The sequence below is a fragment of the Pistacia vera genome, unplaced genomic scaffold, assembly GCF_008641045.1.
Source record: "Pistacia vera cultivar Batoury unplaced genomic scaffold, PisVer_v2 Contig63, whole genome shotgun sequence".
NCBI lineage: Eukaryota > Viridiplantae > Streptophyta > Magnoliopsida > Sapindales > Anacardiaceae > Pistacia > Pistacia vera.
Genome location: NW_022196479.1, coordinates 348,163 through 364,436, shown reverse-complemented (window position 1 = coordinate 364,436; position 16,274 = coordinate 348,163). Strand labels below are relative to the sequence as shown.

Here is a 16,274-nt window from a genome sequence, read left to right as displayed (position 1 = left end):
TGAAATATCAAAAGATATATTTTTGTCACATCGAAAAAGATATATGATCTGTTTTTATATAAATTATCATATAAAATTAAAAGAACGCGTAAATTCAATCCTAATTCCTTAAGTAAGAAGGTATACAGCTATTATATAATATGAACAAAAAATGAAGAACTTGAAAATAATGAATGACATTCTGAAAATATATATCAATACAACTTAATTATCATAGAAAATAATGAATGAAATTGTGATTCTCGGAGTTACAAAAGATTATACATTGTATACAAGTCAACAGAAAAAACTGTAATTTTTCATGACCTAGAGAAATCATTGATTGAGATGAACTAAGATGGAAACAAGGCAAAGGAAAAGTGTGCCACCAATACAAGTGAAGCCAATAGTGCCACCAATCAATCCCACAAGCTCAAAAATCTCTCTCATATCCTTGTGTTTTTTGAGTTTTTTATCATACCCAGATGCATAATTCCATCCATTTTCACATCTGCAACACCTCTCTAATCTCTCCTTCATCACGACTTCCTCTATCCTCTCTTTTAGAATACTCAAATTAGCATCAACAATGCTAACCCTTCTTCCTGTCAAAACAAATTATATATTAATCTCCCTGTGTCAAATGCATGAATGAACAAGAGACTTGAATACTTGAAACATATAGTTAATTAAATATATGTACATACCTTCATCTCTAAAGCTCTGAGCTTTGACTTGCAGGGATTGATGAGAATGGCGCTTGAGAGATATCGGTTTGGTTAGAGCATTGAAATAAGGTATTGAAGAAGCCATTTGAAGATTTTCTATGAAGGGTTTTCCCTTTTCTTGTAATAGAAGTTCTCTTTCTCTTGGCCTGCCTGCTGTTTTGGTGGTCTTTTATACGGGAGAAGAGGTGGTTTCTGTGGTCAAAGAAACCTGGAAAGAAAACAAAATATGGAAACTAGGTAGATGGGTTCTATAAAGAATGTGAAGGGCATTCTATAAATCAAAGGCAGGCAAATGAATGTAAGGACGTCGGCTGTGAGGAACATTTGGAATAGAAAGAGGACAGTTTGATCAATTAATTATTCTAATCTCCGTTGAATGCTTGGTTTTGGTCAAATATTAGGGTAAAGAGATACAGCCACAAATGAACTCGTGTATTACGAGATTTTAAGTTAATATTATAATATAATTAAGTAATAGATGTGTAACAAAGTGGATGAAGATGAATATGATAGGGTGGTGAAAGAAGAGACATTTTGTACTTGTTTATAAGAAAAAAAATTGGAAAGGAGGAATTTAATTAACAGAAGCTGTCGTGTGTGCATCATTGTGTTGAACAAATATGAACTGGACTTGAGATTAAATAATTAAGAGCTAAATTTTAATTGTCAGACTAATTAATTAAAAGGTTAGAACTTAATAATTTTATATAAGTGGCCTTGTATAAATTTCATTACTTGATGAATTCTTTCTGATTTGATTTTATGTCACTTGAGAATATAATACATAGAATAATGTTAGACCCTTTAATAATTGGTAATTATTGAGACTTTGGATGGAAGCAAGAATTAATAAAGAGTCGTATATATTAAGGTAAACACAACATATAGATGTCTTCCAAGTAAAGCTACATATGTATAATTGATTGAACTATTGGCTAACTGGAGGTGAGTTTAAACTATTACTGCAAATAATTTTCTTGAAAAACAAGAAGCTAAGGATGTTTGGGGAAATGGTGTACATACAAGATAAAGTTCATTTATTGATTTCTTAACTAAATTAAATAAATACGTAAAATAATGAGAATTAAAAGAGTTAATTTTGTAATTTAAGTTGGATTATAAAAGCTGTTTTCAAGGCCCGGGAAGGCAAAAGAGGCAAAACCCAAAGGTTTTATTGGGAAGATCCATTAACAATTGCCCTTTACTAAGTATCAAATTATGGCATTACAATTAAGTATCAAAGTTACTGGAAGTATCATGCTTGAGTAAGGAAACTGAGAAGAAAATGAGATAAAAAATAAATAAAAAAAGAGCAAGAAAATGAGAAAAACTGATAAAAAAAACAAAAAAAGATAAGAAAATGTGATTGAAAGTACCGAAGAAGAGATGGGAGAAAAAGAAACGAAAAAAAAGGTTTTTTATTTTTTTTTTCTGTTATTTTATTTGAAAATATTTTTAATCAATGTTAATTTACTAAGTTACCCTTCGCTCCAACAGATCAGTTTAACAATCCGTAAAAAATGAGGGTTGTCTATGTAATAACGAAACCAACGGATGCTCACTGATTAAGTGAAACCTATGTTATAAGAGTAATGCTGCAGTTACCGAATGATGCACACCAAATTTGTGCACCGAATGACATGAGACAATCCTAACCGTTGATTCATTATAAGTTAATATTAATCAACGGTCATGATTTTGTCACGTCATTCGATGTATGGATTCAATGTGTAATTTTCGATAACTCTATCATTTTCCATGTTATAATTATATTAATTTGTGTTTGATTACATTTTTCCTTGCAGGTTTAGATAAATTGAACCATTTTTTGCTATCATAAAATGTAAGATTACTTATTTAATTATTTAATCTAATTTTCATAATCTTGATTAAACTAATTATTTTCGTTAACATGTAACAACAACTACCATGATTCATGCCATTATCAATTCAATAATTTATACTATTATAACCACTTTCCATATTATTATAAAGTCACCATCATTATGGAACCCATTTGCCTCAATATTATCAAATCACTCATATCCATTTTACTTGTTTATTTATTTATTTTATACATAGGATTCTTCTAAGCCACATTCATTCATTGTGGAAGCATGGTTCGAAGCCTTCTTTTTTTTAATAATTGCGGTATATGTGTCAGCTTAGGCAAACTTTAACTAATCCTTCGGGATCTTAAAATTGGTAGGACTGTTCAACGAGGTGAGCTACTCGCGAGTCAGCTAGGCTCAAGTATGGCTCGTTAACGGCATGCCTCGTCTGGAATCAAGCCAGCTCAGCTCGTTAGGCTTGCGAGTTGAGCTAGGCTCGAATTATTAGGGGCGTTTTAGGTTTTATAAAGTATGAGGGATTAAACTAAAATTTTTAAAACAAAAAGATTGTAAAAATGACAAAGAAACCTCGATGTTAAAATCCCTAAAAACACAACTAAAACCCTTTGCTATAAAACCAAACCAAATCAAACTATTTCAGGCAAGTTGTTGCCATCCGAGTTGGTGGAGAATGCAAGGAAAACAAGGAGAAAGAAAGGAAGATAAAGTAAGAGAAACAAGAACCATTAGAGAGAGAGAGAAGAGAAGAGAAAGCAAAGAGTAATAAGTAACAAAAATAGGAGAAAGAGAATACCTTTTGAGTTGGTGGAGAGACCAAGGAAACAAGGAGAAAGAAAGAAAGAAAGAAAGGAAGATACAATAAGAGAAACGGGAGCCATTGGAGAGAGAGAGAGAGAAAAGAAGAAAAAGCAAATGAGTAATAAATGAGAGAGAGAGAAGAAGAGAAATGAAAGAGAAATAAATTAGAGGGAGAAAATCTACTCCCAATTTAAAAAAAAAAAAATTTGCATGCTTTTTACTAACTCGTGAGCTCATTCAACCGGCTCGCGAGCTAGGCTCGAAATTCTCTTCTTCTTTCACGAGCAAACCCGAGTTAGAAAATTAGTGACTCGACTCGGCTCAGCTTGAAAACAGCCCTAAAAACTATTGACCACGATCGTGTAAAAGCTCTAGTGACTACATTTATTAACAACCAAGGAGGGACTTAAATTTAGAACCTTTTGAATAATACATTTAAGAGTCTCTATTGAATCATTCGGCCACTCAAAAATAGTTCAGTCCGGGCTTCTTTATAGCAAATTGTACTAAAGATTGTTTATTGTAAACTATACATGTCAATAATATTAATTGAGATTGAATGAAAAAAAAAAAAAAATTTTTTTTTTTTTTTTTTATTTTTTTTTTTTTTTTTTTTTTTTTTTTAGTTTTTATAATTGGTTAATGAAACTAACATTTCGGTCTTCTCCAAAATAATTTTTTAAGACTAATTGAACCTCACAATCAATAAAACAGATATATTAACGGGGAAACAAACTTTGTGCCACCAACTAAAAAAATTTGTTTTAATTTCTTAAACCATTTATGGTTGAACTTACAAAAACATTAACAATACTTTAAACAGAAAAAGTTAGACTCAAATTGATTGGGATTTTTAAGTTATATTTAAGGAGTAATTAGTGCACCCAACTTTTTCAATACAGGATCTATATATTATTTTTCAAAACCTATGGACCTTACTGTTACCACTGATAAACCTGAGGTGTATTAAAAAAGCCCATTTGCCATAGTCATAAGATTACCATCTTTATAATTTTATTAACCATTCAGTTCATGTATTTTGTTAAGTAAAAGAACAAGGTACCAATTTGATACGAGATAATATCAATTTATGTCGAAATAATGTATTAATATCAAGCGTTATTATCGCTTATCTCAAGTTACCCCACTTTGGTCAAATTAACAAGTAAAACAACCAATCTGATGTGATAAAGTCATTTGAAATAATTGAATTTAAAAAAAAAAAGAAAAAAAGAGAAATTCAATTGTGTCTAGGGGTGTTCAAAACTGGTTAACCGATTTTGTAAACTGAACTAGTTTTTCGGTTTAGGAATTTTCTTTAACAGAAATTGAACCAGTTAAGAGGAAAATCGGTTTTTCAGTTAACCAAAAAATCAGTTAACTGGTTAACAGGGGTGGATTAAACCCCTTTGAGGGTAGGCCCAGATTTGAAAAAAAAAAAATTATTAATATACAGGCAATAAAAAATTGTTAATTAACATATATACTCAACCCACCTTCAGATTTTTAAAAAATAAGAACTATTATACATACTGTGTATCTAGGTCTACAAAAAAACTTATTATTAATTTATATATATTCCAAGCCCACATCATATTAAAAGTTTAAAATTCTTTTCAGTATTTTTCTTCATAGCTTTACCTGTTTTTTATGATTTTATCCCCCAATTCTTTACTCTCTCTTTCTCATGTTATTCGTTCTTAAAATTTTTGAAGACTAAAATTGTTAAATTTTTACTACTCAAGGTGTCATAATTAGCTCCGTTTTCTGTTTTATCGATTTTAGGTATGTGTATTGTTCATTTCAATTTAGTTTATTTAAGGATTGAATCATTTTTTTTTTTCGAGGTTTTTTATTCTAATTTGAGAGAAAAATATATTAATCTTGTGAGTTTATTTTGTATTTTTTGTCTAAGAATGAATCTGCTTTCTCAAATTAAAACCTTAACTATATTTTAAAGGACATTATTCTCCACCCTTCACTCACCACTTTTCTATATTTTAAACGTCACCGTTCAGTTGTTCAAAATTATTAAAGAAATTTGAGTTACTATCTATGTTTATACTAAAAAAAATTCCTCTCTTTTATTAATTCATATTAAAAGTCAACGTAATATTGACTTGATTTAAGTTTTGGTTGACTTTAGCTTAATTAGGCTAGGTTTGATCAATGCTATGAAAATTTATATTGTAATATTTGAAAGCCAAAAATTAAAATATTAAAAGAATATTTTGTTCAAGGTTTACTCAACACTTTTACTCAAAATTTTGCTTCTCATAGATTTATTCAAATAAAAAAAATATTGTGTTATTGTATATTCTTTTTTCTCAGGTTCTTAATATTGTATTATTTTTTTAATTAAGGTTTAGTGATTTTCTAATGTTTTCACTAGTTATTTGGCAAATAATGACGGAGCTGCGGAGGCCCCCCCTTGACAAAAATCTTGGATCTACCACTGCTGGCTAACCGGTTTTGAACAAATTTTAATTTGATATTTTATATATTTTTTAATTTAATATTTTTATAATAAACCGGATTATTTTATTTTTTATTTTAATTTAATATTTTTTATCATAAAGCGTATCCCATATTCTACCAAACTAGTAACCAAACCGAAAATTCAGTTTTTTAATTTCTTTGAACCGAAACCGAACCAGTTTTTTAGTTAATCAGAAATTCGGTTTGGTTCGGTTTCTACATTTTTTTGAACGCCCTTAATTGTGTCAATGATTCATTATTATTCACGAGAAGCCGTCAACACTAGAATACGTATTATAGTTACTACTCTTTGATATGCATCATGTCAAAGTATCCATCAATACAATATTCACTAAAAGTCAATATTGAAAAATATCGTCAAATTTTATTGTCGATATGTTACAAGTGATAATGCACCATTGACACCATAAAACTCATCATCCTTTGATCTAAAGTACATGGCACAAATTTCTCCTCTAAACGGGTTGAGATTTTTCAAACATGTGGAGCTTTGCAGAGAAGATGAAACCTTGGGGGAGGTTCTAGAAAAAAAACCCTAAAATGTCAATTTCAATCAACGGTGGTTTGTTGTTAAAACTGACATAGAACTGGAGTGGGCTTTTACCCTGAAATGGGCCGAGCTTTTGAATTGTTGATTTGGTAAAATTTAGGGCTGATGGGAAGTCACGTGGCGTGTTATTTTTGGTTGGATGGATAATTGTTGAAACAGAAGATCTCTACCCGATAAATACAACGCTAACCCTAGCCATTGCAATCGCCTCTCTGCCCTCTTTCATTCTTTCCGTGGCCAACACTTCCAAACCAGTAAGTATCTTTTCTTTAATCTTATGAACATTGCGTTTGGTTGAATGGACTGTAATTGGAATTCTGATTCATATTTCAGTTGAAATTTTTATTTTTATTTTATTTTTTTAATCGTAAACTTTGGATTAGATAGCTCATATTTATATATTTGGAACTGAATCTGTGTGTTCTTGATATGCTTGTTAACTATATGAGATCGGTTTTGTAATACTAATTGTTTTTGATAGATGAGATTAAGGTTCATTAGAGATTATTGAATGCTTCATTTGAGATGGGTTTATTGGAAGAAATATCCCCTTGAATTCTACTCAAGGTTTTGCCCGATTACAGGGAGATCCCATCAGTTTGGTAAATAAGAGGGAAACCTACTTATTTCCAAATTTGGGCAATCTCTGTGTCACTGTGACAAATCTGAGGGGATGTGAATGAAATTTTTGGTATTTTTTTCTTCCTGCAAAAGTATTTTTCTGTTACTCTGATTAAAATTGAGATGTTTTAATTTGTTGAAAGACATGATATAGATTTTGTTTTTTGCATTGCATTTTTTATATGCTGATTTCATGGACCTTTCCTGTTAATAAATTTGTGGCAATTTAAGTGTTCTTTTAACCTTCTGCATGGTCCTGACTTCTCTTGGTATTGCTTGTTCAGGAAACTTACGGGTGTTTGTGATATTTACAAATCTTTGAGGTGAAGCACGTCATCAGTGAAGTTTCTTTTATGTCCATACAGGCCATTTCCTGTTTGGGATCGGTTGGGTTGCTTGGAGAGTATTGCCCTTGTTCCAGAATAAAGATCAGACCCTTGTCTGATAGAATTGGCTGTATGCATCTCGTGTCATTTCAGGAGTACCCAGAAAAATTTTATGGTTGCAGCTGGTTGCGACCTTTCCTGACTGCTGAAGATCAGTCTTCTCTCGTTCAAGAAGCTTTAGAAGGCAACAGTGCTGCTGCACACGCTTGGACTGCCAGCATTTACTCATTTTGACATCTTGAATTTTTTTTTTAATTGGGATCAAGATGGCTTTGCTGAACATAGGAGCTGATAATAGAGATGATGCCTTCTACAGGTATAAGATGCCTAAAATGATTACCAAAATAGAGGGACGTGGAAATGGCATCAAGACAAATATAGTCAACATGGTTGATATTGCAAAGGCTTTGGCTAGGCCACCCTCCTACACCACAAAATACTTCGGTTGTGAGCTTGGTGCTCAATCTAAATTTGATGAGAAGACTGGTACTTCTCTTGTTAATGGGTCTCATGACACTGCTAAGCTTGCCGGACTTCTTGAGAATTTCATTAAGAAATATGTCCAGTGTTATGGTTGTGGAAACCCAGAAACCGAGGTAATGATCACAAAAAATCAGATGATCCAATTGAAATGTGCTGCTTGTGGATTTTTGTCGGATGTGGATATGCGAGACAAGCTCACCACTTTCATCGTGAAGAACCCACCAGAAACAAAGAAGGCATCAAAAGATAAGAAGGCATTACGGAGAGCTGAGAAGGAGCGACTCAAGGAAGGTGAGGCTGCTGATGAGGAACTGAAGAAACTTAAGAAAGAGGTGAAGAAGAAGGGTTCTTCTTCAAAGGATGGTACAACAAAATCCAGCTCCACAAAGAAGAAAGGAAATAATTCTGATGAGGATCGCATATCACCAGCACACAGTCAGGTTGATGAGAAGGAAGAGGTTGATGGAGATGATGACGATGATGTTCAGTGGCAAACTGATACATCACTTGAGGCTGCTCGTCTACGTATTCAAGAGCAACTGAGTGCTGCGACAGCTGATATGGTCATGCTTTCTACAGATGAGTCAGAAAAGAAGGCTAAGGCAGCCCAAAAAGCAGTTGGTAGTCCAAAAAGTTCTATACTGCGTGCTGGGCAAACCAAGGCTGAGAATGGGAATTTATGCTCCAATGAAAATCTTGTTAATGAGCTGAAAGCAAAAATACAGAAAGGTCTTACTGGGAAGCAACTGCAATCAATTATTGGATCTCTCTCTGGATCTGCTCAGGAAAAAATGACTGCTCTGTTTGAGGCGCTTTTTGATGGTGTTGAGAAAGGATTCACAAAGGAGGTGGTCAAGAAGAAGAACTTCCTTGCTGCTGCTCTTGCTCAGGAAGAGGGATCACAGTTGCATCTGCTCCGAGCAATTGAGGCATTCTGTGGCAAGTCAAGATCGTTGTTGAAGGAAGTGGCATTGGTTTTGAAGGCTCTCTATGATGCTGATCTATTAGAGGAAGAGCACATGGTGCAGTGGTATCAAGAGGGGCTTCAAGGAGGCAATAAGGACTCTCAGATTTGGAAGAATGCTAAGCCCTTTATCGAGTGGCTGCAGAGTGCTGAGTCTGAATCTGAGGAGGAATGAGCATATCTCTACTAATAATGTTATGTAAGCTTTTTTCTAGCAGTTGTCTATGTTACTGGTCTATTAAGACAAGTAATGAGTCGTTTTTGTTGTTTAATTTTCCTTAAGATTCTATGAACTGAATAATTTTATGGAGTGTTACTATTATAGAGTGTTATTATGCGCTATAGCAGCGATAACTATTTTGTTTGCTTGTATAAAATAAAAAATGATAAAACTGTTTTCTTTACTTCTGTTGTTTTGCGGTTTCTACTTTCTACAATTCTACTTTACTGTTGTCATTGTGTGAAACAAATCGTAGTCTGCTGTCCTGTTATCAGGTCTAGTTTCTTGTGCAAATAACCCTTGTGCTTATGCTCTTTTTTTTTTTTTTTTTTGGGTAAGTTCTTTTTTTTAAAGATTTGGTATGGAAAGTCCATTATTTTCTCATCAAGGATCATGACATTAAGATGTTGGAATAGGAATATAACGAAAGATGGTGAACATAAGAAATTAAGAAAAACAGGATATATGGCATTGGATTAGCGTCAGGAGTCAGGACTTCACGTATTTGCCATATGTGTATTATTTTCTTTTTCAATTGTCAGATGATAGATCTTTTAGAATGATTAATTATATGACAATTTTATTACTTTCACCTTAAATGATGTGGGTATAAAAAAATCTCTTATATATAACAGGTTTCTCAGAAAAATCTCTTTTGTAGTTTTTGGAGTTTTCTTTTTTAAAATGTCACTTTTCAAAGGGCTTTTCACTTGGATCAAATTGATGCATTATAAGCGAAATACCTCCCTTTAACAACGAGAAAGTTAAATAAGGAGTATATTAGTCAGATTGCAATTTTTAAACATAAATACATGAAACTTTATAAAGTGACATTTTTTTTTTTAGTTTCATCCTCTGAAATGGGCTTTTTGTTTTCTTCTTTTTCCCCTAAACCCTGTTGTAAAATTGTATCTCAGTCTCACTAGTCATAGTGATAACGTCTTAATTAGATAAAAACAGGCCATGTTATTTTGCTTGAAGGCCAGGGACCATCCAACAATTATTACTTACAGTGAGAAAATGACTAATTTTCCTTTTTATATCTGCAGTTTGCAGGTGCATCTTCCACTTTCTATTATCTTGTCTCTCACTGTTGGTATACAATCTGTGAAAAATATTGTGAACAAATTGACTTGACACTTCTGGTGTCATTGTTACTAAATTTATTTTAGATTAAATCCTGGTATATTAATGCAACATCCCAATCAGCTCAGATTCTTTGTATTTTCTATTTTTTTTCTTTTTTCTATTTTGCAAGAGTTACATACACTGCTAAATACCCTTGTAACTATACATATATACTTAACAGAATTCATAAAATATACATCTCAGTATGTCAATTGATTTCTCAACTATTTTCATCTAAAGATCCAGGGATGATTGCCCTTTAAACTATAGTCCACCAAAGCCTCACCATTTGCAGCAACCTTATGAGGATCTTCCGCTGCCACAACTTTCTGTACACTATACCCTGCTACTTAATTCTTCCAATGTGACTTGGTTGTCACAACAATCATTGAACATGAATAAGACGTGGCCGAGTATGCTGCAGTCGTGGCAACTCATTTTCTTCATCTGTTGCACCAAGCGATAATCGAGTTTCCTAGTGCACAGAAAATAAATGTTAAAAAAGAATTAATTCGAGTGTTTTCAGTAGTATCAATGACAATAATAATCTAAGATCATCTTCAAGCAGTAAATAGCTCGGGGAGTATAATTGTTGAATTATATTCGGAAAATAGTATGTATATCAAAGGCCTTCTAGAGGCAGTATAAATGCCAACTATATTTTTGCCCAACTGATTAAAAATAGGGAGTAGATTTGTTGAGTTACCATTTCTGATCTCATTCAAACAATAATGGAAAGTCAAGTCAAAGAACACTAAAGAACACTCAATCGAATGATGTAAAATATCACAATGCGATTTAATAGTCAATTAAGATCCAGAAAGATCCTCTAGTTTCAATTAAAATTCAGAAAGGCCACTACTTCATAGTATGAGGTCAAAACAGCAATAAGAAAGGACATGCGCATATAATATTCAGAACTATAAATAGGTCGGAAGCAAATGTGAAATGTTAATACTTGATGCTACATCTAACTGGTGTAAGTAAATTATATCCAATCATCAAATCCATAACTAACCTGCTGGTTTCGACGACGTTGGATGACAGTGAATGCCTTAACCATGATATAGATAAGCAACAGAATCCCAATGGTTCTCAACATCATTAACTGCAACATAAAGCACAAAGTTATTTCTCTGGACCAGCCACAAAACCTGCATTAAAATCTTTTCACTTCCCATCAATCCCCCCAATTATATTGTTCTTTTCCAAAACGTAAGCCAGCCAGTCTCACCATTAACAATGTCAAGGAATATTCTCCAGCCCCACTAATTATGATCGGAAGAGTATGCCGTAACACCAGAAGAACCATGAACTGTAAAAACATATCAACAAACTATTTTTAATAGAAAAGGCAGAAAAAACAATCATTGTGAAACATAGACAAGATGCATGGTGCCTACATAAATGTGCAATTCGATTAAGGGGCAAACTTATCACATAAATTATAACTAGAAATAATGTAATACTGTAATGTTTACTTTTAATAAAACTCTAATATCAAATTCCCATGATCAGGTAACCAATTACAATAAGGTTTAAAACTCTCAGCAGAGTCTGACTTAAGAATAAAACATAGATGATATGATATAGAACTCAGAGGTCAGTATGACTAATGTTCACAAGCTCAAGGAATGCACTAAAACCTGCGGCAACCAGACAACATTTTTTTCTCCAAATCAATCAACTTTTATTCGGCTTTATTAAGTTTTAGTTTCAACTTTCAGAGACCAATCAAATTCAATTTGATTTCATTATCTCTCAGAGATGCAACCATCAACCATGCATAACATATATATATATATATAGAGAGAGAGAGAGAGAGAGAGAGACAGAGACAGAGAGAGAGACATATACAATTATAGCAATAATACGGCAGCATAAAAGGCTTCTAGAACTGGGTGTGTAATACTCATCAAAGTTAGAATCCAGAAATTCACGATCAGCAGTAACCATGGATATAAACTGAGGGTTATGCAGGTCCCTTCTTGAAATCTCCCAATTTGCCCTAAAATTATAATCCCCAAAAGGTTATATGACTTCAAAAAGGAAAATCATTTTTGTTAATAAAAAATGAAACTCTACATTGACAAACCTTCATTCAAAGGTTAAAACTATACCTGAAGTTATCACCATAGTGGAAGAGAGGAGGAGGTGCTGTATAGCCAGGTTTATATTGCTGCACACTCAAAACGAAAAGCTAATAACTATGTTGTCCCAAACTGACTTGAACATAATTCATTAAAAATTATTGATTTACAGATCAAAAACAGACTTAATGTAAGAATGGCAGACCTCACGGCAAATCTCACAGATAGTATCACCCTTCTCATTGCACCACCTCTGAACACAATTGCGGTGAGCATACTGCAAAAGTCAAGAAATTATAGGATACCAGTAATCTCAGAGGAGATATATGAAATGCCAGAACCATGTAGGCCAAAAAAGGGAAGATGAAGAGAATATTGTTATCTATGTGTCCTTCTCTTAGACAGTTGAGCTAAAATTCAATAATGGAAATGAGTTCACAATTGCTGAAGGCAACTTCACGTGATCATATATGCCCATATTCAGGGGTGTCCTATTTATTACAGTACAGGGAAAACACAAACGAAAACCTTGAATACTCCTGCTTGAAGCTTGCCACAACACAGGCTGTTCAAAAGTTGATGCCCAAATTGTTCTGGATTTATTTCATTATGATCAATAAAGATCGAATTTTAGCTCAGAGAATGTGAGAGAAAAAAAAGGGGTGTGAGCCGGGTAAAGAACCATCATGTCCCTACTAATGGAACCAAGTTCAGAAAGAAGATGCTTTGAATCCTTTGAAGTCACATTCAGTTTCCCTAGAACTTAAGACATTGACCAATAATATGTCATGATTGGATGGATGGTTTCTTCATATAACGGCAAGCACAGGGATACCATCTGCTTACAATAAGTTACAAAGTGGTCACTGCCTGATAAAATAATTTGTAAGAAGTGAAGAAAATAGTTCATGATACAGTCCTTCTAACTTTGGAGTTATTACATTGATAAACAGCACATCCTTTTACAGGAACCTATTTTCAGATTTTCTAGTATATGGTTATAACTTACAGCCAATATTAGTATCGTGTGTAGGGGAAAGTTCAAAAGGATCAGAAGCATGATAAAATTTTCGGGGATTTGAATAAAAAACACCATAAAAAATATAAAATTTTAGAGATGGTTTGTCAGGGGCAAAGACATATCAACACTGCATTTCAGACCCCCTGATTTCAAGTTTAGAAGATTTTACTTGACTTACATTTTATGGTTGATTAAATCAATCTGATTCGTAAACCAGGTAAGATTTGAAATCATGTTTTAAGCAAAACTTTTCAACTCAAACAAGGTCAGATTCATTTGAATACAAAGTTTTCCAGTTAAAACTTGGACCCACTCTTTATTTAATCATATTACTTTGACTTAAATGAAATTGCATGGAATTTTCAAGTTTTAATCATCGTGCATATAGTGAAATCATCAAAATTATTAATAAACAGCTTTATGTCTAGAAAAACCTACACAACCACCATAAATTTCAAGTTTTAACAGCTTACACTGCAGTGAAATTTTCCATAAAGAACCAATTACACAAATACAAAAACAGACCTTTAAGCTGCCACAGCAAGAGCAAGGAATTTCCATGTTTGAGTCTTGATCCTCGTCATGGCAAATCCTACACTCTACCAGTTTACTTGGGGATGAACCAATATCTTTATCCACTCTGTGAGAAGAAAGTTTAGCCATGCTATCTTTGTTTGCCAAGGCTGCAGCTTGCTGCAACCGGTTGTTGCTCTCGATAGCAGCTTCAATGGTTGATTCAGTTAGCAACCGATCCATCAGCAACACAAAGTGATCCCCCATCCTTCAGATTAGACAAAGAAATAGCTTATAAAAGTTAAAGAAGCACAATAGAAGTAAACAAAAGCCAACCCTGGTATACTTTACCAAAAATCCAAAATAAAATATCAACAGCCAAAAAGAGAAGAAACGGACCAACTAAACCAACTAAAAACAAACGAGTTAAGAGTACCTTTGTGACAGTTAAAAAAATAAAAAAAGATGATGAATCTGCATTAAAAATTAAAGCTTTTTGACAAGAGAAAATACATTGAAGAGCACCAAAATTATGGAACTAAAATTTCCAGAATAGTTGGTACTCAAACTTCAATTCAATTATTTTGCATAATAAATTTAAAAAAAAATGTTCATGATCATAGTGATTCTTAAAACAAAAAAAAAAGATTTCCCTCTTGTTTCTCGGCAGGCAAACAAAATTTTGAAAATTAAAGGACCACCTTTAAACAAATGTTCTGTGAAAAATTGAAAAACAAAGCGGCAATGAAATACATTTAGTATAGAGATTAGAAGTTAAACCCATAGTCAAAAGAAGATATAGTTAGCAGTAAATGGAGCACTACTCTAGCTTCGTCAAGAACAATATAAGCATCAAAAAAAGAAAAGAGAAACCTTAGATAAATGAGGGCGAACAATGTAAAAGTAAAGATAAAGGTCAAAAGCAGAGGCAACTTTAACCAGAAATGGAAAGATATATTAGCTTGCTTTGATATCCGAAATCCCAGAAAGCAAAAGCCATCAAATAAAAAAATTAATTTAAAAAAATAAGGTAAAAGACCCTGTTCATAAAGCTGAAACACAAGAGCAAACCCACATTTTTAAAACGAAAGTGGCGTAAAATACAATAACAAAAAGCTAGAGATAGTGATAGATACAGAAAATAACAAAAACCCAGATTTAACAAACGAAAACAATAGAGCAATGGGGAACAAAACGAATCACGATTTCTAAATTAAAAATGTATTACAAATCATATGAGGTAAAACCCTGAAGTCCAGTACGTTGCCGGGACCTGGTAACAGAGCGTTTAAATCCCCGAATTTAAAAAATGGAAAACCCAGAAGAAAACGACCAGAAAGTGACGGAAAAAAAGACCCAGATTCAGGAACAGAAGTGAAATAAAGATGACAATGCAGATACAGAGAGGCAGAAAGAGAGCGAAAAATGAATCACCTAGAGAAATATTGAGTGAATGCATTAGTAAATATTCAAACAGTTGAAATGTATGATTGATGGAATGACAGGTGAAGAAATTTCTGAAATGACAGAAGGAATAAGATATAGAGAAAGAGAGAGAGAGAGAGAGAGAAGGCTTACGAGAATAGAAATGGGATTTTCTGAAAGAGAAGAAAAGCAACAATCTTTGCGTTCCTTTGGTTGAATGTTTTGTGAAGAGGAAGCAAGAGATTGAGTGTGGTGCCTGTTATAGAAATCCAATTTTCATTTTCATTTAAAAACAATACAAAGAAAAGCTAATCCAAACTAAAGAAAGATGGTACGCAGAGACGATGCCAGGTTGAGAAAAACAGAGAATCTTGTAACGACCATGCCCACGAACAAGAACACCCCACCGTCACGATTTTTCTGTTTTACTGCAACCCGTTTTTGTCGTTTTTATCAATTTCTCGTACCCCTATTGCGATCTTTTACATTTCTGTTTGCAATTGAAAGTCCTTTTACATTGTAATATAAAAATTAAATTTCATGCTTTTTTTATTATTATTATTATTAAATGTCTCTTTTTTCCTTTAAATAAACCAAAAAAGATAACAAAATCATTTCATAGATATAGAATAGTTTTATAGTTTTAAATTACTAAAATTGGTTTTCATATAAAAATAATATAGCAAAAATATTTAAAATAATATGAATATAAATTTTGAGCTTTAAAGACTTTAAATAACTGTAAATAGTTTCTATGAAATCCCCATATTTTTTAGCTTCTTCCTTTAGATGGAAGCAACTTATACGATCATCCATTAACCTTTCTTGAGTTGCATCAAAACATCAAGGTTGTTACACAAAAACTCAACAATCAAAGATATTCAATAACACAACAATAAAAGATATCTAGTTCCATAGACATGATGTGTGTGGCTCCGTTTGGTTCATTATTGGGTAGTTTTTAGAATAATCTTTTGAAAAAAGTTAAATTGGGTGGGTATTATGATGTAGAATTT

General features: G+C 32.8%; 3 protein-coding genes across 6 annotated transcripts; 1 reads left to right on the top strand and 2 right to left on the bottom strand.

Annotated features, from left to right (window-relative positions):
- Positions 1-241: 241 nt before the first annotated feature.
- Positions 242-957, bottom strand: LOC116111189. The gene is made up of 2 exons (XM_031397386.1): positions 687-957; positions 242-584 (listed from the first exon to the last, which is right to left on the bottom strand). Exons 1-2 carry the CDS (start codon positions 790-792, stop codon positions 316-318), a joined length of 375 nt encoding a protein of 124 aa, XP_031253246.1. The 5' UTR covers positions 793-957; the 3' UTR covers positions 242-315.
- A 5,593-nt stretch (positions 958-6,550) lies between these two features.
- On the top strand, positions 6,551-9,185 carry LOC116111221 (eukaryotic translation initiation factor 5-like). The gene is made up of 2 exons (XM_031397421.1): positions 6,551-6,661; positions 7,313-9,185. The coding sequence occupies exon 2, from the start codon at positions 7,681-7,683 to the stop codon at positions 9,034-9,036; it is 1,356 nt and encodes a 451-aa protein (XP_031253281.1). The 5' UTR covers positions 6,551-6,661; positions 7,313-7,680; the 3' UTR covers positions 9,037-9,185.
- A 1,101-nt stretch (positions 9,186-10,286) lies between these two features.
- On the bottom strand, positions 10,287-15,721 carry LOC116111219. Of its 4 annotated transcripts, XM_031397415.1 has the most exons (9): positions 15,602-15,721; positions 15,412-15,514; positions 13,846-14,101; positions 12,505-12,576; positions 12,330-12,388; positions 12,061-12,217; positions 11,444-11,524; positions 11,228-11,317; positions 10,287-10,684 (listed from the first exon to the last, which is right to left on the bottom strand). In XM_031397415.1, exons 3-9 carry the CDS (start codon positions 14,098-14,100, stop codon positions 10,595-10,597), a joined length of 804 nt encoding a protein of 267 aa, XP_031253275.1. In that variant the 5' UTR covers position 14,101; positions 15,412-15,514; positions 15,602-15,721; the 3' UTR covers positions 10,287-10,594. The 4 variants fall into 4 exon arrangements, with proteins under 4 accessions (XP_031253275.1, XP_031253278.1, XP_031253276.1 ...); XM_031397418.1 differs by having other exon boundaries at positions 12,067-12,217; positions 15,412-15,696; XM_031397416.1 differs by lacking the exons at positions 15,412-15,514; positions 15,602-15,721 and adding an exon at positions 15,268-15,340.
- Between the last annotated feature and the right edge of the window lie 553 nt (positions 15,722-16,274).

What these genes read in the sequence shown, in the direction of transcription:
- LOC116111189 (XM_031397386.1), bottom strand. Translation starts at nt 792, where the DNA reads ATGGCTTCTTCAATACCTTATTTCAATGCTCTAACCAAACCGATATCT. An exon ending in TCAGAGCTTTAGAGATGAAG is followed by an intron (nt 585 to 686) that starts GTATGTACATAT and finishes TTGTTTTGACAG; the next exon opens with GAAGAAGGGTTAGCATTGTT.
- LOC116111221 (XM_031397421.1), top strand. Translation starts at nt 7,681, where the DNA reads ATGGCTTTGCTGAACATAGGAGCTGATAATAGAGATGATGCCTTCTAC.
- LOC116111219 (XM_031397415.1), bottom strand. Translation starts at nt 14,100, where the DNA reads ATGGGGGATCACTTTGTGTTGCTGATGGATCGGTTGCTAACTGAATCA. An exon ending in CTTGCTGTGGCAGCTTAAAG is followed by an intron (nt 12,577 to 13,845) that starts GTCTGTTTTTGT and finishes TGACTTTTGCAG; the next exon opens with TATGCTCACCGCAATTGTGT. An exon ending in AACGTCGTCGAAACCAGCAG is followed by an intron (nt 10,685 to 11,227) that starts GTTAGTTATGGA and finishes TCTGTGCACTAG; the next exon opens with GAAACTCGATTATCGCTTGG.